Source organism: Oryza glaberrima, chromosome 8 (genome assembly GCF_000147395.1).
Source record: "Oryza glaberrima chromosome 8, OglaRS2, whole genome shotgun sequence".
Lineage (NCBI taxonomy): Eukaryota > Viridiplantae > Streptophyta > Magnoliopsida > Poales > Poaceae > Oryza > Oryza glaberrima.
In genome coordinates, this window is record NC_068333.1 from 1,098,422 (window position 1) to 1,120,128 (window position 21,707).

At 40.9% G+C, this 21,707-nt stretch overlaps 3 protein-coding genes and 1 pseudogene across 3 annotated transcripts; 2 read left to right on the top strand and 2 right to left on the bottom strand.

The window, feature by feature from the left end:
* Positions 1 to 230: 230 nt before the first annotated feature.
* Positions 231 to 1,816, bottom strand: LOC127781988 (UPF0481 protein At3g47200-like; annotated as a pseudogene).
* Positions 1,817 to 5,644: 3,828 nt separating this feature from the next.
* On the top strand, positions 5,645 to 7,117 carry LOC127781196 (UPF0481 protein At3g47200-like). The gene has a single exon (XM_052308117.1). The coding sequence runs from the start codon at positions 5,645 to 5,647 to the stop codon at positions 7,010 to 7,012; it is 1,368 nt and encodes a 455-aa protein (XP_052164077.1). The 3' UTR covers positions 7,013 to 7,117.
* Positions 7,118 to 13,820: 6,703 nt separating this feature from the next.
* On the bottom strand, positions 13,821 to 15,404 carry LOC127782945 (UPF0481 protein At3g47200-like). Its single transcript, XM_052310237.1, has one exon. The coding sequence runs from the start codon at positions 15,352 to 15,354 to the stop codon at positions 14,002 to 14,004; it is 1,353 nt and encodes a 450-aa protein (XP_052166197.1). The 5' UTR covers positions 15,355 to 15,404; the 3' UTR covers positions 13,821 to 14,001.
* Positions 15,405 to 18,146: 2,742 nt separating this feature from the next.
* Positions 18,147 to 19,792, top strand: LOC127782264 (30S ribosomal protein S21, chloroplastic-like). The gene is made up of 2 exons (XM_052309390.1): positions 18,147 to 18,583; positions 19,429 to 19,792. Exons 1-2 carry the CDS (start codon positions 18,219 to 18,221, stop codon positions 19,544 to 19,546), a joined length of 483 nt encoding a protein of 160 aa, XP_052165350.1. The 5' UTR covers positions 18,147 to 18,218; the 3' UTR covers positions 19,547 to 19,792.
* The last annotated feature ends 1,915 nt before the right edge of the window (positions 19,793 to 21,707 follow it).

A 21,707-nucleotide genomic window follows, 5' to 3' on the forward strand; every position in this document is an offset into this window, starting at 1 on the left:
TTTTGGAGCTTTCTGAGACTGCGGATTGCTTGTGTAATGATTTCTCTCTTCTTCTTAAGATGAAACAGGCAGAAACTCCTGCATTTTGCCTTGAAAAGGAAAAAAAGGAATTAGGTAATGGAATGGAAGTATGGCATGATGGTACTTATAAAAGCGCAGATTTATCAGAAATTCAGAATTCAAGTAAAAGCTCGGTGTGTACCGATCGATGAAGCCAGCTAGCTTGCTAACTATAACTGCATCTGTTGCTCGATAGAGACGAGTGTTTTGAAGATGCCGACGAGAACGCCGATGACGGAGAACACGGTGACGATGATCCTGTAGTTGTTGTAGAGGAACTTGTGTATGGGAATCCACATCCACCTTTTTCGCTGGTAGGCCTCAAGATGTGCCAGCAAGCATACGTGTTGCGGGGGGAGGCTAATGAGCCCGGCAAGGTTCTTCAGAAAACTGAGCGTGCACTTGTCACTGAATTTGCCATGCAATATACCCTTCAGCCGCAGCTCGTGTACTTCTTCCTTCCGGTTCATTAGCATCGCGAGGAGGGATATGTACGAGCTGACCGTTTGCACGTCATTCTTACCAGTAAATGCCAAGTAAGACTCGAGCGCCACCATGTTGAGGAGCCAGCATGCATTGAGGTCGTCCATGACCAGCGGTGGCAGGGAGAGCTTGCCGAATAGGAGGCCTTTGCTTATTTTCATGTCCGCGAACCATGACGCCTCGGTGGCGACAACATCGATGCCGATTTCTGCAAGCTCGATGGCGCTGCTAGATTGTCGCAGTGCAGTAGTGACCCCTTCAGGGCGCTTGAGGACCCAGCTGCTTTCACCAAGCTTGCTCATCAATCCTGATTGGTAGTATCGGAGGAGGCCAAGGAGATGTGGTTTGCAGCTAATTTCATTCAAGTCGAAAGGATTAATGTTATCATCCAACCTGACATTGAAACTTGCCCCTGCATTAGAGATGAAGTTATCCACGGGCACGGGTACGGGCATGAAGGTCATCAGGGCCTCAAGCACAACCCACGGGATCTGGTTCTCCAGCATAAACATGTCCCTCAAGATGCTAGGTTGCTTGGAGCCGAACCAAGTTTGTAACAATGGGTCAACGGCTACATCGCACATATGAGCCATAAATTGCAGCAGAAACAACCATCGCGTATCATCATAGCTGCAAACTCGGCTTTTCGAACGCCTACTACCGCATCGCCCTCGTAGCAGCTTCGGGCACCGCTTGCGATGGGGAGGATCTTCCAGTATACTTCATCTGCCGAGTGCCCTGTGTTCTTGCAGAAATCGCAGACGGCACTCCACTTGATCTTCTCCGCCTCCTGAAGGTGGCGTGCACCATGGTGGTAGGGGCCAATTGCCACAACACTCGGGACGAAGTAGCGGTAGTAATCCATTTTTAGATTTTGAAGAATCGCAGGATACCTGCAGATATGGAAGATGAATTACACCTTTGGCTTCTACATGCAGGGCTTGTGCACATCAACCATAGTTCTTGTGATTAATCTTTGTTTATCCTATATTAATTGGATGTCCTCCTAAAAACCTATAGCCCATACAAGAACACAAAATGTCAAGCAGTGGAGATAGGTAAGGATAACAACCCAGTTCAGCTTGGGTTGTTAACTTTAACGAGTTAAAATCCTAGCTAAGTGTACGCTGTGAGTGTCTGCGTTTGTATTGTGCTTCTAAAAAAATCCTAGCTAGCGCAGCTCGCTCGTTAAGCTCGTTATGCTCATTAATTAACGAGCTATATATATCTCATTTGTATTACATGTACAATTTTAAACTTACCATTTTATCATATATTAACGTAATAATAAACACTAATTAGCAAAGAAATCACTAAATACAAATATATAGTTTGACTATAACTAAAAGACTAATTAAATAGTAGTTAACAAGAGTAATTAAGTATATAAAGATACGATGATATTTTATATTAGTGAGCTAAATAAGCAGCTCACGAGCTGGCTTGTTAAGCTTACACTGAAGTCTCTGTTAATCTAATCTTAGCATCTCAATTTAGTTCTATCGGCTATCTCTCGTTTTAGGGTTTTTGCCAGTATCAGCTAAATCGTCTTGCTAGATTAGATTACCTTAGACAACTACCACCCTGAAAATCAGTCAACAGCTTGATTGTCTAGATATTATGTTTCTTTTCACACTTAGTGCTGCATCAATACATTCGATCTACTAAGTCGTGCTTAGAACCATAGTCCCTAGCCTATTTTTGATTGCCAATAAGGGTTTCATCGGGGTTTCAGCCGATGAGTTATCTGGATGTTGCAACGGCTTATAAGGATTACATACAAGTTGGGTTGGCCGATCACAACAAAGATTTTACTGTTTATCTAATCTTGTGAATTTCATGGCATCGGATCTTCAGCCGATGTATGCTTTAACCTTCGGATCAGTGCTTATTTGATCAACTCATTGTTAGCCGATTGGTTTCTACTGGATTGTATTGTTATTTCATTATATTACCATCAACTGATTGTCAGATTCTACATCAACCATATAGCCGATAGCTCAAAATATTATCGCTATCGGCTGGTATCGGCATCGGTTGGAATTACTATATCGGCTTATCAGTCGATCGGCTTATTGATTTGCTATTTGTATCTCTTGTCAGTTGTAGGATCAAACTGTCTGGCACGCACGCATCTCATCAATCTTTGGACCTACACTGGAGCTAAGCAGATCTCCCAGGCCGTTGTTTTCGTCCACTTAGACCGTGCCAACACAGTTCCGGTACTATCGGTCGAGCGCGGATTTCTCGTCAACAGGTACGTTCTTTTCTATGGCCCTTTCCTATAAATCTGTTGATTCTTATAATGCACATTTTAATTTTTAAAAGTATCTGAGGTGTTGTTTGAATCTTCTGAAGATGATGATTAAAAGCAGGCACGCAAAACAAGGAAGCTATTAGCGTGTGATTAATTAAGTTTAAATTATTACAAACTTGAAAAATAGATATATTTGATATTTTGAAGCAACTTTCATATAGAGGAGGCACCACGTTCGCTGTGGGGGCTAGAAATTCCCACATTAATCGGAGAAAAAGAAAAAAAAAGAAAAGGAGAGTCCAAGTAGAAATACGATTTAAAAATAGCTGAAATTCGGAATTAAAAATAAGCAATATTGAAAGAAGTTCCATATAAGAACCCCAATACGAGATTAATCAAAATTCGAAATAAAAATAAAATAAAATCCAAAATTAGAAAAGGAAAGGAGAGTCTAAGTAGGAATACAATTTAAAAATAGCTGAAATTTGAAATTAAAAATAAGAAATATTAAAAGGAGAGTCCATATAAGAATCCAATACGAGATTAATTAAAACTCAAAATAAAAATAAAAATAAATCCGAAATTAGAAAAAAGAAAATAAAAGAAGAGTTCAAGTAGGAATACAATTTAAAATTAGCTGAAATTCGGAATTAAAAATAGGCAATATTGAAAGAAGAATCCATATAAGAACCCAATACAAGATTAATTAAAATTTCGAATAAAAATAAAATAATATCCAAAATTAGAAAAACTAAAAGAGAGTTCAAGTAGAAATACAATTTTGAAACAACTGAAATTAAAAATAAAAAATAAAAACATTAAAAGAACACAATATATTATTAACTAATTTTTTTAAAAAATAAATTCTGAAATTAGAAAAGGAAAAATAAGATTTCAATTAGGAATACAATTTATAAATAATTAAAATTTGTGATAAAAATAAAGACTATTGAAAAAAAATACCATCTAAAACACATGATGAGATAAAATTAAATAACAGGCCTATAAAGGAGTAAAGTGGTGGCGGTTGATACGTTATATAAAAATTGTTAATAAAAAACCAAATAGAATCCTAATGACGATTAAAAGGAGGGACGTCAGGCATGCCGTAAAGCAAACAAGTAAGGCAGTTGCCGGGACTTCTAGAAAGTAAAAAAAAAAACCCCATTGATAATCATATTTGATTTTTAAAATCTCAGTGACAATAAAAAGGAGAAACAACGGGCGGAGTGTACAAGAGTATAGTTGCAGAGCCGCCGACGGTTGATGGGACTTCTAGAAAATAAAAAAATGAATACCAATGATAGTTATGTTCGATTTTTAGAATCACAGTGACAATAATAGTTGGCACCAGACGGGCTGTAGAGGGGCATAGTGGCATTGTTTGATGGGACTTCTAAAAATTATAAAAAATAAAACTACAAGTCCAATTTTTAAAGGTTCAGAACTTTTAAAAGTAAAAAAAACAATGATAATCATGTTCGATTTTAAAATCTCAATGAGAATAAAGAAGGGAGGCAGTGGGCGAGCCGTAGAGGAGTATAATGGCAAAGCTGCTGATGGTTTGGCGGGACTTTTAGAAAGTAAAAATGAACCCAAATGATAATTATCTTTGATTTTTAAAATCTCAATGACAATAAAGAGAAGAGACAGTGGACAGGCCGTAGAGTAGTATAATGTTAATGTTCGACGGGACATCTAGAAATTATAAAAACGAAACCCAACATGACAATAAACTCTAAAAACTATAAAATTCAATTTTTAAAGGTTCTAATAAGAATGAATAGAAATAGTAATAGATCGAGTAAGCAAATAAAGAAGGAGATGACATAACGGGTAGCAACTGGTGTGACTTTTAAAAACTATATAATTAGAAACACGAGGATGATAAGGTTTGGTATTTTAAAGTCTTAAGACAATAAGATAGTTATTTAATAAATTTTAAGTAAAATAATACTAAAAGAATATATGATTTTGTTTGGGTGCTAGCCGCGTAATTGTGCGGACCAACCAGATAGTTTTGTACATAATATAAATATTTTTCAAGTACTAATCACATCTATCACCTCATTCAATGAGTAACGGTATAATTATTTTTTTCTCAACCTTAATTTCAATTTAAAACTACACCATACTTGCTTTGTTTGTTAACGTAAGGAGCAGATGATGTGGAAGAGATAAGCGAGTGCACACTTGAATGCAATTGACCTTCGGTTCTATGGATCTCTGTCCATCTCCACGACACGTACACAATTACACAAACGGTCACCGCGACTGCACGAAGACATTGCCAGAAATCATAGAGAATGAAATTTAGAACGTACGAGGGCTTTCGGCTTCTGCCATCATCAGAAAAGTTTCTTCGCTGATTGATCGCCAGAAATCGCATGCAGTATAGTGTGAAGTTAAAGCAGCATATATACACCACCAAACAAACAAAGCAACGAATGATTCTAGAACAAACGGCTGTGCAGAGGGGCGGAGGCGGTTTCCCGCTGCGATGCTTGGCGAAAAAAGTGTCACACGCGAGGTGCCTGAAAGAACCAAATACCCCCCTAGCTATAAGATGGCTTGAAGTGCTTCCTTACAAAAAGATTAGTTTTGTCGATCAAGCTGAAGCAAAGCAACATGCTTGAGCCATCAGTCTTAGTATCAGCTGCTGACAGATAGCTCGAGAGTGTACCTTATACGTACATCTCACTCGATCCCAGAGAGTTCCATGCATGCTTGATAGCTATAAATACCTGCCGCGACAGCCTAGAAACTGAAACTACATATCTACTCCATTAATTAGCTTATTACCGTCAATCTTGAATAATTTGAGAGCAACATTTAGCTGCCCCAATGGCCGGCGAAGTGGTGGCAATACATGTCGACGTCGGCCATGGCGTCCCAGATGAAGCACAAGCAACTACCAAGATACAGAAACTGGATGGCAGCCACATCACCCCCATTGCGCAGGGCAAGATCCACAGGTTCCCTCGAGGCCTGATTGGGATCGGCGGCTCAAACGAGCAGCGGTACATCGTGCCGACCTTCGTGGCCATTGGCCCCTACCACCACGGCAAGCCTCACCTGCACAAGATGGAGGAGGTCAAGCTCGCGGCGATGAACCGCTTCATCGCAACCGCGAACGGCGCCTCTGCCGGTGATGTCTCCGGCAAGCTCCTCTCCGTCGTCGGCGACGTGCGCGGCTGCTACGCCGACGACGAGAAGTTGAAGTGCTTCAGCGACGACGACTTCGCGGCCATGATGCTCGTCGACGGCTGCTTCCTCCTGCAGTTCATGATGGAGAAAAGGAAGCCGCTGTTCGAGGGCCGCGCGCTGTCGTCGGAGTACAGCATCCTCAAGGACATGATGCTGCTCGAGAACCAGGTCCCATGGCTGGTGCTCGACACCCTCATGGAGTTCCTGCCCATGGAGATGGAGGTGGAGCAAAATGTCCGCCGTTTTGTGGCCGACGTGGGAGACATGTTCCTCCGCAATAATAAGGAACACGAAGTCTCGTTGACAACCTCCTGTTTCAGCGTATTGTTCGAGGTCAGTCCACATAAAAGCAGCTTCCTCAAGGACTACAAGCCGGCGAACCTCCTCGACCTCCTCCGGTCCAGCCAAATATTTCGCATGCCAACGGAAGAGCTCTCGGTACGGCTGGTCGGCTCGTCGCTGCTGTCCAGCAGCGCCGTCGAGCTGGCCCAGATCGGCGTCAACCTGACGGCCAGCACGGCGGAGTGGTTCGGGGACATGAGCGTCAAGGAGGGCCCTGTCTACGGCGAGCTTTCCCTGTCGCCGATGTTTCTCAACGACGTGAGCGCCGGCTGGCTCGTGAACATGGCGGCCCTGGAGGCGAGCGGCGGCGCCACCACCGCGGATCAGTCGTCCTCGTCCTCGTCCGTGATGTGCTCGTTCCTGTCGGTGGTGGCGATGCTGATGGACAGGGAAGAAGACGTGCATCAGCTGCGGGCGAAGCAGGTGCTGTACAGCACGCTGAGCAACGCGCAGACGCTGGACTTCTTCAAGCGGATCAGCCAGCACCTCGGCTTCGGCCACCGCTACTTCTACATCTTGCAACAGATCAACAAGTTCAAGCAAGGCAGGCCGGTGAGGTCCGCCGTCCACAAGTTCCTGTACAAGCACATAAGGGCCATCAGCATCATCTTGTCCATCGCCAGCGTGCTCGTTGGCATCTTCAAAGCACTCAGGGAGCTATAGTAATTAAGCTTTCTTAGTTAAGCGTTGTTACTTTCTCCAACAAACAAAAAATATATAATTTGATTTAATCGTTTGGACACATATACAAAGCCGTTTTTGAGTAAATTGTCCACGAATATTCTTTTAGTACTACTATTTATGTTAATAAATCTTTAATTGGTTTTGCTTAAAGAACATCCGACATTTTTTTGGGGTGACTTTCGATTTTCATACGCGGTGCTCCTTACCTGCTGAGCTATTAGCAATTTCGGTAAGTTACAAGCAAATTAGTATATATTAGTTGCTGATCAATGGGGTGTCGGGTCCACGCTTCCCTCACCGGAAGGGTCTTTGGCAAGAAGATCCTCTATTTCCCATGCTCTTCATTCTAGTTATGGATGTGCTCAATGCGATGCTCCGCAAAACCTCCGACTCAGGCGGGTTCCTTTTGCTCAACGATCGTGCCTTGCGACACCGCGCGCCTCCCTCTATGCGGATGATTTGGTTCTCTTTCTCTCCCCGGTTCGACAGGATCTTAAGTTCATCTAGGGCATCCTCTTTGTCTTTGGTGCAGCGTCCAGGCTACGCACCAACTTTGTCAAATGCTCGATTACTCTGATCCGTTGTTCGGTTGAGGACTTGGAGTTGGTTCAGCCATGCTTTCCCTGCGCGATTTCTAACTTTCCTTGTACCTACCTGTTAACGACCAAATTTGGTAAATTCTATCACTATTGGCATCGGAGGTGAAGATCAGATTGAAGTGGAATCCAAAATGAAGATCGTTGCGGAAACAGAGTAAGAATCGGCTGCAGTCCAAATCGGCTAAGGTCAGGTCGGCAGAGTTTGAATCGGACGGGGCTAGCCGATACAGCCGATTCTGATAATATGACTTGGTGTACGTCATCGGGTTCAAGTTGATGTGCTTCAAGATGATTGCCACGCAGGGATAGAGTCCTGAGAAGGCAATTGTATCTATTAATTAGGATATTCTATGTAATTTCCTTAGAGATATGTTTGGGCAAAAGTCTGCCGTAAAGACTTATGGTATCTTAGAGTTTGTTAGAGATAATAGTCGTGTTCGTTATGGACGTATCTTGTAATTCTCGGGTATAAATAGACCCGAGCCCTATGTAGAAAAGGGACGACATCCAATACAATCTCGGCGCATCGCCACCCTTTTTTGCTTTACTTTTATTTCGACGAGTTCGTACTCTCGGGTTGAGCTGCATCGGTTTCGATCTTCAACAAGAGGTAAAACTTGTCATGACGACTTATGTTCTCAGGATTAGTGCTTCCATCTTTATGATACTCTAATCTTGTCTATATAATTCGTCGAGTTATCATATATCTCACATGATCTTCGATAATATCTTTATCTAACCTATAATCGGCTAACATCTGTTAATGGAAGGCAGCCGATTAGGTTAGACAATGACGTTAACCTAGATTATGTGATATATCTACCACTCTATGAAACTTCCAACGGCTTGATTGTCTAGATATTGTTCTTCTTTTCATACTTAATGTATAATGCGATCATTAATTCCAATATAAAAATCCACAAGAGGATCTTATGGGAAGTAAAGGTACCACTAAAAATCAAAGTATTTATGTGGTTTCTTCAAAAAAAGTAATCTTGACGAAAGATAATATCATAAAGAGAAATTGGAGGGGAAACAAGAAATGTTGTTTTTGTAATACACAAGAGACCATCCAACATCTTTTCTTTGACTGTCATGTTGCAAGTTTTGCTTGGTGATGTGTCTTCTTTGCCTTCAACATCCCCCCTCCCCACAATGCAAAAGATATTTTTGGTGACTGGCTAAGGGGAGTGCCTAGACCCAAAAAAAAATGATTTTGTTTGGAGCTAGTGCTTTATGTTGGTCAATTTGGCGTTGCCATAATGATATAGTTTTTAACCATAAAAAAATGCCTAACATCATGCAGGTTATCTTCATGTGTGCCAATTGGCTCCACTCTTGGTGTATGATGCTTTCACAGGAACAACAGGATACTATGCGCAATGGTGCTACACGCTTGGAATTAGTAGCCAAGGAACTTTTATTCCAGTTTGGATGGCGTAGTACCTATAGAATTTCGTGATAGAATCTACGTGATTTTGAAAAAAATATTATTTTAGTAGATCATATCATCGGCAAAAGTTGGGGGTTTATCCCATCTCGCCTTTTTTAACTTTTCTGTTCACGTCTGAATTTTTTGGCTGTGTGCCTACGGGCAGAGGCCGGAGATGTAACCCAGTTCCATTATTAAAAAAAGATTGTGCCGATCAAAGATGATCCTTCCTTTTCCTTTTTCTCTTCCCCCTTTCGTTAATCTGCAGCCTTCTACTATCTTGGTGATCCATTTCATTTGCTTTCCGTTTTAGGTGCTAATTAATCATGCAATTTCCGTCAGCTTCGTGAAGCCACCTTCGATCTGTTCTAATATTGGGCATGCTGCATCGGAAAACTACAAGCATACCTTGTTTGGCTCCATTTTTGGCCGCTTTGATATTTCAGCGACCAATTCACTTATCTATTATATTATTAAAGAAATAGAAAAATGAGCCTCTACGTTCGCTCTCATGGGCTAGAAATTCTCATATTAATCGGAGAAAAAGAAAAAAGCTGAGTCATATAGAAATACAATTTACAATAGCTGAATTCGGAATTAAAAAATAAGGAATATTAGAAGAGGAGACTAGAGTCCATATAAAAATATAATTAGGAAATAACTGAAATTCGGAATTAAAAATAAGGAATATTAGAAGTAGAGCATATAGTCCATATAGAAATACAATTAGAAAATAATAGAAATTTGGAATTAAAAATAAGGAATATTAGAAGTAGAGCATATAGTCCATATAGAAATACAATTAGAAAATAATAGAAATTCGGAATTAAAAATAAGGAATATTAGAAGTAGAGTATAGAGTCCATATAGAAATACAATTAAGAAAAAGAAATAGAAATTCGGAATTAAAAATTAGGAATATTAGAAGTAGAGTATAGAGTCTGTCAGGGTTATGGATACCATATACCTAATAGTAGTTGACTAAATCTCGGCAGGACTCACTACATACCATGTCCTATACGGAAACAACCTGCGGATATAGGAGGAGTTCCGGATAAGGAAAGACAACCAGAGTTCTACATGGAAACGACAAGGATTACTCGGATTGTATCCATATTGATTTCCCTAGTTCTACTTGGACAAGGGGACACCTATGGGTATAAATACAAGCCCCCCTAGGAGGAGAGGGGGACGAGGAACACCCAACACAATCGACATAGAAGCCACAACATAGAAGCCTACATACGCCAAGACACGCCGCCGGATATCGACTTCAGGGATAAGCACGGCTAGTACCCTACGGTGTCTCCGGATACTGTCAGGAGAGACGAAAGCGCTATCTCTGATCTCGCCGGGCACGGATTCGAGGAGGAAGGCTACCCTATTGTCGACTACGAGTGAGACCTTCAGACCGCCATGTCGACAACAGTTAGATAGGCTACCCCAAATATTGTACTCGTGTGATTATGGTGAATAAGAGCAACGACCGGCTCCGGCCAACAGGATGTAGGGTTATTACCTGACAATTCAGGGGCCCGAACCTGTATAAAAATCCCCGTCTCCGTCTCGTTTACCTCAGTCTCGCATATATCCTAGCACCGACGATCCCCATACCATGCAAATATCAGAACCACGACATCAGACGTCGACAGAGTCCATATATGAATTTAAAACTAACTAAAATTCAGAATAAAAAGGAACCTCCACGTTCGCTCTTATGACCTAGAAATTCTCACATTAATCGGAGAAAAAGAAAATGCAGAGTCCATACAGAAATACAATTTAGAAATAGCTGAAATTTGGAATTAAAAAATAGGGAATATTAGAAGAGTAGACTAGAGTCCAGATAGAAATACAATTAAAAAATAACTGAAATTCGGAATTAAAAATAAGGAATATTAGAAGTAGAGTATAGAGTTTATATAGAAATACAATTTGGAAATAATAAAAATTCGGAATTAAAATAGGTAATATTAGAAGTAGAGTGTAGAATCCATATAGAAATAAAATTAAGAAAAAAAATGAAATTCGGAATTAAAAAATAAGGAATATTAGAAGTAGAGTATAAAGTCCATATAGAAATACAATTAGGAAATAATAAAAATTCGGAATTAAAAATAAGAAATATTAGAAGTAGAGTATATAGTCCATATAGAAATACAATTAAGAAAAAAAATAAAAATTCAGAATTAAAAAATAAGGAATATTAGAAGTAGAGTATAGAGTCCATATAGGAATTTAAAACTAAATAAAATTCGGATAAACATAATAAAATGAAAAGTAGTGTTTAGAGTCCGTATAAAAATATAATTTACATATAACTAAAATTCGAAATTAAGAAAAACATGGGAAGAAGAGTTTTAAATTTAATATAGAAATACAATTTAGAACTGAAATTTGAAATTAAAAATTAAAGAATATTGAAAGATGAGTTTAGAGTCCATATAGAAATACAATTAGAAATAATAAAAATTCAGAATTAAAAAAAAAGAAATATTAAAAGACAAGTCTAGAGTCCATATAGGAATATATATAGTTTACAAATAACTAAAATTTGATATTAAAAATAATTAATAACTTACACGTATATAAAATACAATATGAATATTACACATTAGTAGTTTCGTAAAGTTATTGCAAAATTTAAAATTATGTTGCCATTGTAATATATTTTAATAATATAATGAAAAAACATATATGCTATTATATGAGAGAAAATATAATGATGCTAGCCGCGCAATCTGCGCGGGCCACCATGCTAGTTACATGAAAGCTTCCTACCAATACTGCCTCTTCAGCGGCGAATAATTTTTATCTCACATTAGATCGCTATAATACATTGGGCTTATGTGAATATCATTAGCATTTCAGCTCTCTGATGGTACTGACTGCCATGTTCTTCTGAATGTGGTCATTGGACTGTACTGGTCATCCTGTAAATTCATTGTCATTAGCATTTTAGTTCTGAATGGAAGCAAATTGAAATTATGAGATAATCCTCTTTTCTTATCAAGAGAGATGGTCCCAGTCTAAGCTCTTATGTTTTTGTTCCGATACCACTAGTAGTTTTTCTTTTTGATGATTGCATTGCTTCTATCCTAGCTTTCAATACATTGATCCTATTCTGAGCACCATGAATTCATCATGGCCACGTTCATTACTATGTCGAGATAAGGAGCTGCCATATTCATCATCGATTGTACATTAGTTATGCTGGTGATGGATTGATTCAATGAAAAATTGTGAATGATGTAAAGTTGTGGATTTGGGAAGATTTGATTTTTTGTGGATTGGATCTGATTGGAGGGATCGATCAGGGCCGATGGGAAGCTGTCGCTGGTTGAGGAGCGGCGTCAGCTGTGAATTTTGTTTAGCGCTAAAAAAGTGCAGTCGGACGGTGTAACTTAGTCCCGTGTGAAAATCAATTTTAGTGCAACAATTGAGGTATACTACCTCTATATGACGTATTACGTCATCTAGAAAAAGAACAGAGGGGAGTATATAAGAGTAACATTAGCCCTTGGATCAATGTGCAATGGAGGGTGTAAACTATATACTTTTGGTTTGCCATAAAAAAATCCTGATGATAATCATAGCCAATTTATTCGGTTGTATATACGGCAAAATATGCATACAACATGCAGTTCATGGGGAAAACAAGATCGGAGTCGGCTGGTCTCATATGGAACACCTGGGCGCCGGCCAAACAAAAGTTCTTTGCTTGGCTCCTAGCAAAGAACAGAACAGAATATGAACGGCGGATCGATTGAAATACCGTGGCTGGCCAAATAACTATTTTTGCCAGCTCTGTTTTAGGAATTTGGAAACTGTGCAACACCTCTTCAAGGAGTGCCCCTTCACACAGAGGGTTTGGCAGGAGATAGGCCACAAGATCATCCCAAATCGATTTCTAAACCCAAGCAATGGGGACAGCTTACTCAATTGGTGGCATGAGCAGACAAATCGGGCTGGAAAATTACAAAAGAAGGGGCTTCAATCTGTCTTCCTAACCACGATTTGGGAAGCTTGGATAAAAAGAAACAACACAAATTTTGACAATTTGACCCTTTGCAAAAACTATTTTTACAAATGAACCGCTGCCAAAACTTATTTCAAATCTGACCCTTTTACTCAACGCCAAATCGTGTGGCGCTGAACTTAGACACCTCAGCGCTAAATAGCATGGCGCTGAATGTACGTTGGCATGCTAATTTAGTCTCTCATCCGTCGTGGCACGGCATTCAACGCCGGCTGACGTGGCGCTAAGGTGTCTAAATTCAGTGCCACATGATTTAGCGTTGAGCAAAATGGTCAGATTTGAAATAGGTTTTGGCAGCGGTTCATTTGTAAAAATAATTTTTACAAAAAGGGTCAAATTGTCAAAATTTGTGAAGAAACAATCGCATCTTCAGAAACATCGAATCTACGTCACCGGCGTTTGCAAGCAAGATCATTGACGAACTTCATTTATGGGAGATGGCGGGTGCTAAGGGTGTGCAATGTATAATGCCGCGAGAATAGGCTAGTTTTTATTTCCAAGTTGTTTTGCAGGAGACAATTCTGTTCAAGAAATGTCATCCCTGCTCCTGTATAGTTACTTTCTTCCTTCTATAATATAAAAACAGCTCTGCTGGGTTCTTTCAAAAAATTCATTCGGTTGTGTGTTTTCTCTTCGGTCTCCACACACCACACACATGCACTGGGACAATCGACAACATTTTATATGGATTAAGAGCTCACGTGAAATCAGCGACATTAAGGCGTGCTTGCGCACAGTGAGTGGTCATGGTGACCTTATTGGAAATCAAACAACTCATTCGAAGATATACTGGATCAAACAGACAGACAAATAATAGAACAAATTAAATAAAAGATGCATACATATACGGTGGTTGATGTGGCCATGGCATGTTGTTCGGTTAGCTGGCTAGGGTGCCCTAGGGGCGCTTGAGAGAGAGGATTGCCTTGAAGATCCCCATAATCACGCTAGCGATGGAGACGAGCTTCACGATGATCCTCCAATTGTTGTAGACGAGCTTATGGATGACGATGGATGCCCGCTTATTGCGCTTGTAGTGCTCTATCTGTTGTATAATGGTGAAGTAGCGGGAGCCAAGGCGGAGGTGCCTTTCGAAGCCCTTGAAGAAAGCGAGCATCTCCTTGTTGCTGAAGAAGCTGTGGATGAGTCCCTTTGCTCGCAGCTCATGCACGTCCTCCTCCTTGTCCATCAACATCGCCAGGAGTGAGAGGTAGGAGCTGATGATAAATCCATCATCTGATATAGGATCGGTGGCTGTACACGCCTCGAGCGCTGCCATGTTAACCAGCCAGCAAGCGGTGAAGTCATTTAGGAAGAAGGGTGTGAGGGAGAGCTCGCCTAAGAGGTGGAGAGCCAATTTGTCGGTTTTGAGGTTCATGTAGGTGAACCATTCTTCCTTGCTCGGGGTCACTCTGATGCCTATTTCTTTAAGCTCGACGGCGCTACTGGCTATAGAGAATGTGCCCCCGTCCCCGTCCCCGTCGACGATCCCTTCCTCTTCATGAGGAGGCATGCCGATGCCTATGATTAAGTAGGATCGGGCAAGGCCAAGCAGATGCGGGGGCCTAGAGTTCTCATCGGCCCATCGGCCAATATCCCCTTTTCTGAAAGACCCTATGAAACCAGATCTTATCATTTCGAGGAACATATGCACTACCGTCATGCGTATGGAGAAGGTCGACATGAGGGCGTCAAGCACCAGCCATGGAATCTGGTTCTCCAGCAGCATAATGTCCCTCAGGATGCATAGCCCTGTCGACAAAACCATCCGGTTTGTCAACAGAGAACAACCATAATCAGAGCTCATATACTTCAGCAGGAAGCAGCCATCCAGGAACATCATCTCCGCGAACTCGTCGTCGCTGAACTGAGCGACGGCATTGTCGTCGTTGTCGTAGCAGCCACGGGCCTCGCCGGCGACCGCGAGGACCTTGGCGTAGACTTCCTCAACCGAGCGGCCCGACTTCATGCACAGGTAGTGTGCCGCTGCGTGCTTCAGCTCCTCCGTCTTTTGCAGGTGAGGCTTGCCGTGGTGGTATGGACCCAGGGCAACGAAGGTTGGGACGATGTAGCGGTCGCCTTCACCCCCGATCCATCTTCTTAGGCCTTGTGGAAACCTATGGATCTTCCTCTCATTCTTGCAGAAATCAGCCTCAAGCCTCTCAAATGTCTTCTTCACCCTCTCTTGGATAGGCGGTATTATTGTCACCTCTACTGTGGAATTATTAATATAACTCCTACTAATATTCATGGTGGCGCCAATACACGTCAATGCGCGCGCGATGCAGGATTGCAAGGGAATGCCTAGGTTTTGTTTGGCTAATTGATTCACTCGCTCCACACGCCCATATATATATATATATATATATACTGACCATTGCCCCCAACTCGGAAATGTATAGATGTGTGGTCTATTAATTTGCTTGAGTACTAAGGCAAATATATATATTCTACACAGTGGCGGATCCACCATGGGGTCTCTAGGTCTCAAGACTCCACAACCCGTATTGTAACCATGGGAGATCCCACTAAAATTTTCCGTCATACATATCTTAGAAGAGGGCTATAATTTTGTATAGTTTGTTCAGACCCTCCTATTAATCTTTCCTGGATCCGCCCCTGATTCTGCATAGTCGATGGTGGTCTTAAAGAACTGTCTATGAAAAATGCATTTTACCAAACGGTTTCTTCACAGTGATTACAATTTCGTTTCGAAATCCACCCCCCACCCCCCGGTTGGGCAAGCAAATATCTCAGCCGAAGTTTTCGGTTTTTTCCAACTTTTTATGAATTTGGTCAAAGATTATTCAAATTTAGTCAAAATTTGCTAAAATTTCAAATAATTCCGTGCAAAAAAAAGTATGACAATTCCTGAAATCTTCAGAAATTTCGGTCCAAAACGAAATTGAAAAACCTGTTTCTTCAGTTATTGCGTCTAAAGATTTTTTACAGGTGATTTTGTTCTCGCACCCGTCTATAATATAAATAGCTTATTTTCTCAGGCCGTACTACTGGCGTCTCGGTAAACCTCCATTTAAAATGGGGGTTAATTACCAGCCTCGATTTGTCATCGACCTGTATTATAGTGGTCCTCATGTGTTTTTCTTGAAAAATAAGTGATTCTTAACTGCTTCGAGCACAATCCCAGATCTTTATGCAGCTAGCACTAATTCCTTCCCTAAAGTCTTTCCATATGTTTTGTTCTACCTAGCTTCATCTTTAGCCATCACCGTGTGAAGTCTTCTTTAAAAATTCCCGCCCTAAACTTCAACATATGAATGCTGTTTTTTTAATACTTTTTATAACTATTTCGATGATTTTTGAAATAAATGAGGGACATCTCCTTCTGCTTGAGGGATCCGAAGAGTTTCCCCTACATGCTCTACATCTCCTTCTACATGCTTGATTTTTAATACTTTTTATAGTTTGTTCAGACCCTCCTATTAATCTTTCCTGTATCCGCCCCTGATTCTGCATAGTCGATGGTGGTCTTAAAGAACTGTCTATGAAAAATGCATTTTACCAAACGGTTTCTTCACAGTGATTACAATTTCGTTTCGAAATCCACCCCCCACCCCCCGGTTGGGCAAGCAAATATCTCAGCCGAAGTTTTCGGTTTTTTCCAACTTTTTATGAATTTGGTCAAAGATTATTCAAATTTAGTCAAAATTTGCTAAAATTTCAAATAATTCCGTGCAAAAAAAAGTATGACAATTCCTGAAATCTTCAGAAATTTCGGTCCAAAACGAAATTGAAAAACCTGTTTCTTCAGTTATTGCGTCTAAAGATTTTTTACAGGTGATTTTGTTCTCGCACCCGTCTATAATATAAATAGCTTATTTTCTCAGGCCGTACTACTGGCGTCTCGGTAAACCTCCATTTAAAATGGGGGTTAATTACCAGCCTCGATTTGTCATCGACCTGTATTATAGTGGTCCTCATGTGTTTTTCTTGAAAAATAAGTGATTCTTAACTGCTTCGAGCACAATCCCAGATCTTTAAGCAGCTAGCACTAATTCCTTCCCTAAAGTCTTTCCATATGTTTTGTTCTACCTAGCTTCATCTTTAGCCATCACCGTGTGAAGTCTTCTTTAAAAATTCCTGCCCTAAACTTCAACATATGAATGCTGTTTTTTAATACTTTTTATAACTATTTCGATGATTTTTGAAATAAATGAGGGACATCTCCTTCTGCTTGAGGGATCCGAAGAGTTTCCCCTACATGCTCTACATCTCCTTCTACATGCTTGATTTTTAATACTTTTTATAACTATTTCGATGGTTTTTGTTTCAGGCTTTCCCCTCCCTTAAATTTGTGATCGATCGATCTTTACTTTAGTGGTCCTCGTGTGTATTTTCGAAAAGAGAAAATGAGGAGGTCATTTTTTTTTTCTTTTGCGTGGGATAAAAGAGGGGTTGCTTGGAGCTCATTAATGATCTTCAAGCAGACTTCAGCATTATATACCTTCCCGAAAGTTTCTTCTGTTTTGCTCCATCACTTTTACTACTTTCGTTACTAAGTCGTTTTCACTTTTCTCTTATCAAACTCTGTTATGTTTACCAATATAGAAAAATAAAAAATATTTTTCACCCAAAACAAACATATTATCAACATATTCAATATTACATTTAATACAACTAATTTGGTCTTTTAGATGTTGCTAAATTTTTCTATAAAGTTAGTAAAACCTATTAAAGTATGTATAGAAAAAAAAGTCAAAGTGATTTATAATATAAAACCGAGGGATTATTTGCTACTAGTAGTCTTCTTTTTTACAATCCCCGGCGTAAACTCCACAAAATTTAGCATCAATTAGAAAATAATGTCTTCAGCAAATTTAAACAGGCTGTATAGTGTTCTTTCTTTTTAAAAAAAGGAAAAATAAAAGAAAAGAAAAAGGTTCTGCAAGTGTAAAGCAAGCGACAAAGTAAAACGCGCTGCACAAACGGCCCATGTTTTATTTGGGCCCAATTCACAAGGCCCATCAAGCAACGCAACTTCCAATCCAAATCCCTAAGACCCACGGCCTCGTTGCCCCTCTCCATCTCTACCTCAAAGCCTCAAACCCAAAAAGCCCACCAACCTCTGCGTCCCCGTCGCCGGCGACCACCACCATGCGCGCCGCCGCCGCAGCAGCCGCCACCGCCACCGCGGGGATCATCTCGCCGCCTACACCTAGTCTCCTCCGCGCGAACACCAGGGCCACCTTCGTCTCCTTCCCGCGGCGATCGCCTCCCACGACCTCCCTCCTCGCGGTCTCCTCCGCTCCCGCCCCGCCGTCGGCCAACCCCAAGTACCACAACGCGAAGATGGACGCGGGCGACGAGGAGGTGGACGTGGAGGAGCTGCTGCAGAGGTTCAGGCGGGAGGTGGCCCGTGCGGGCGTCATGGAGGAGATCAGGTGGCGGCGGAGGCACGAGGACGCCCGGGACAAGCGCAAGCGCAAGGCCCGCTCCGCCGCCCGGAGGTTTCGCCGGAGGTGAGGCCCTCGTTGATCCACCGGTCGATTGCTTCCGTGATCCTGCCTAGATTGTGCAAATCAAATGTTGATCCTTTCTTCTCTCTCTCTTTTCCCCCTTTCGTTGGCTGCAGATTAGCTGCAGCCTTCTACTCTCGTGGGTGATCCATTTTAGGCACTAATTAATCATGCGATTTGCTTCACCATCATGAAATCACCTTCGATCTGTTCTAATAATGGGCATGCTGCATCGAAAAACTATAAGCATAGCTTTTGATATTTCAGTGACTGATTTCACTTGTTACATGAATGCAATGCTGCCTCTTTAGCTCATATTAGATTTCTATAATACATCGAGCATATGTGAATATTATTAGTATTTCAGCGCAGTGATGCTACTGATTGTCATGCTCCTCTGAATGTGGTCATTGGACTGTACGATCATCTTGCAAATTCATTGTCATTAGCATTTCAGTCCTGAATGAAAGCAATTGAGCTTATGAGATGATCCCCTTTTCTTAGCAAGAAAGATGGTCCCAGTCAAAAGCCCTTGTGTTTTTGTTAGGATATCCACCAGTAGTTTCTTTTTATGTGATGATCGCATTGCTTCTATCCTAGCCTTGGACATATTGATCCAATTCTCAGCCATGAATTCATCATGGCAACGTGTATTCCCATGTAGAGATAACTAGGAGCTGACAAATTGACCATCGATTGTACATTACAGTAGCATACTGTTGACATTTACAATGTGTAGCATGAGGAGTCGTCCTTGATTATGCTTTGTAATTTCCTCTTGAGTTCATTTTGTTTGTCATAATGTCACATGCATTTTCTATAATTGGTCCTATCATTTTCTACTGCAGGCATTTCAAGGGTCCGTACCCATTTGGTGACGAGCAGGAACCAAAGGAGGGGATCATGGAGGATGATAAGCATGACAATTGGGAGCTTCCTGGAGGAGAGCTCCCTTCTTACAGATGAACCGAGAAATGACATTGATGTTTTTTTGGAGCTCCCTTCTTACAGATGAACTTAGAAATGACACTGATGTTTTCTGTCTGACAAAGGATTTCTATGCTTCAACTTCAGTTCCTCTTTCTTCTTCAGCAGTAGAGTGAACTTACCCAACACAACCCTAGTTGATCTGTGACCAATATTTAGTGAACTTGCATTTCTAGGTGTAAGGTATAGTTGTTATGTGGCAAAATACCTAGTCTGAACCGATTCCTCTGTTGTGTGTTAATTGCCAATTTGCTTCACGTGCCTTTGCCTTTTCTCTGCTTAACTTCTGATCCTGCTAGTGCTGCTGGTGACTTGCAAATTGCAGTGAAGTGATGTTGGTTTATACTATTACATGAAGTACAGCTCTTATTATTTTCTTGGATTATGACAACACATAGCTAATGGGCCAAATTCAGTGACCCCAAAGTTGGTAGGATTCGGGGCTCGAAAAGTCTACATTGCGAAATTGTGTGGACAAGTACTGCAAATAATTGAGATTTGATCATCATCTTGTTGTACTAATTGTGAAGTGCACGCTTGTGATGGACAGAACGACATGGAGAAAATGATAAAGAAGAGGAAAGGAGAACGAACAGGAAAGCTCGTGGCCTATGCATACCATCTTGCCACGCATATTCCGGCATTATTAGGCAAATGATTGGGACTTCGATTATTCTTGTTATTTCTCCTGTTCTTTTTTCGTTGTCTTTTTGGGTTGAGCTGGCAAATATATTGTTGCTCAATAATTTACTTGCAGAAAGCTCGAATGCTCCAGCACATCAACAGAAAGCTCAGATTGCTTCTGGAATTAATGTCAGCAACACTGCATCCGAATGCCTAACTGTGGACCTACCACTCTACCTGTATTTCTTCTTCCTCTCTCTTTTTTTTCCTTCCTTTTTTGATGTCAATTCTCATCATCTTTTTTTTTTGTTTGTTGCTTTTGTTCTGTGATTCTCTGTTGGTAAGAAAGAAAGGATTCTTTTATCAGGTCAGTGAGAATGGATATGTTTACTGTTTCTTCAGAATTACTGCGAGATTAAGATTACCAGATCATTAGGTAATCCTAGGAAGGTGCCTGCAGAATGGTGGAACGATTTAAATGTGCTCCTTGCATGAGTGCGACCCATGACGTTCTTGATCAGCTGGCCTTGGATGTTGAGTTCATAACCGACAGCAGCTGAAGAAACTCAATATATATATAATATCAATAAGAAGCCGTTGTATCCTTTGATTGCCCAACCATTTCCAGTCAACGTTTTCAGACGGCTGACAATTTTTTTAAATGAACCGAACAAGATAGTACGACCTTTTATATTGATATAGCCTAAAACCATAGCGCCCGCTGATAAATGAGAAACTTTTAGACGATCAATGCATTTGCCAAGAACTTGCATTGCATAGACAGTAACCTAGGGTGTGTTTTCACGCTAAAATTGGAAGTTTGGTTGAAATTAGAACGATGTGATGGAAAAGTTGGAAGTTTATGTGTGTAGGAAAGTTTTGATGTGATGAAAAAGTTGGAAGTTTGAAGAAAAAGTTTGGAACTAAACAAGGCTCCAGTGGATCAAATTTTTCAGGGAGACAGGGACCAATTGTACAGGAACAGGCCTGTACAATAGTACAGTACACGGTATGGATCCAGCTGCCCTGCATCTAAATCTGAAGCCCCATCATCATCCAATATGCAGTGAGGCACAATGCAACAGAATTTCCAGAGCTACTACACACTGGAATGAAATGAGCCAACCAATTCAGGGAGCAAAGTGGAGGATTTAGCTCTGCATGCCAGAGAGACAAGCAAAGGTGTGCCAGCTTATTACCTGCCAGAAATTCAGGCACTGTTGTCCACGGCATGAAGATTTCAAGGTCCGACTTAGCAACAGCATTATCATAGCAGCTCACATGTCTCCATACATTCATTGTCATGATAGTATACATATGGGCATTATACTATTATTATACTATTATACATTTATACTGATGGGGTACCAAACTGCCAAATCACTGGCCAAATGTGTGTACTTTATTCTTTCAGTCTTTCTCAGTTCTACTATGAGTTATCTTCAGATAGCAACATCACCAGAAGGCACCAAACCAATCCACACTTGCCAGCTTTAAGTATTGTTGTCCATAGCTT

What these genes read in the sequence shown, in the direction of transcription:
- LOC127781196 (XM_052308117.1), top strand. Translation starts at nt 5,645, where the DNA reads ATGGCCGGCGAAGTGGTGGCAATACATGTCGACGTCGGCCATGGCGTC.
- LOC127782945 (XM_052310237.1), bottom strand. Translation starts at nt 15,354, where the DNA reads ATGAATATTAGTAGGAGTTATATTAATAATTCCACAGTAGAGGTGACA.
- LOC127782264 (XM_052309390.1), top strand. Translation starts at nt 18,219, where the DNA reads ATGCGCGCCGCCGCCGCAGCAGCCGCCACCGCCACCGCGGGGATCATC. An exon ending in GCCCGGAGGTTTCGCCGGAG is followed by an intron (nt 18,584 to 19,428) that starts GTGAGGCCCTCG and finishes TTTCTACTGCAG; the next exon opens with GCATTTCAAGGGTCCGTACC.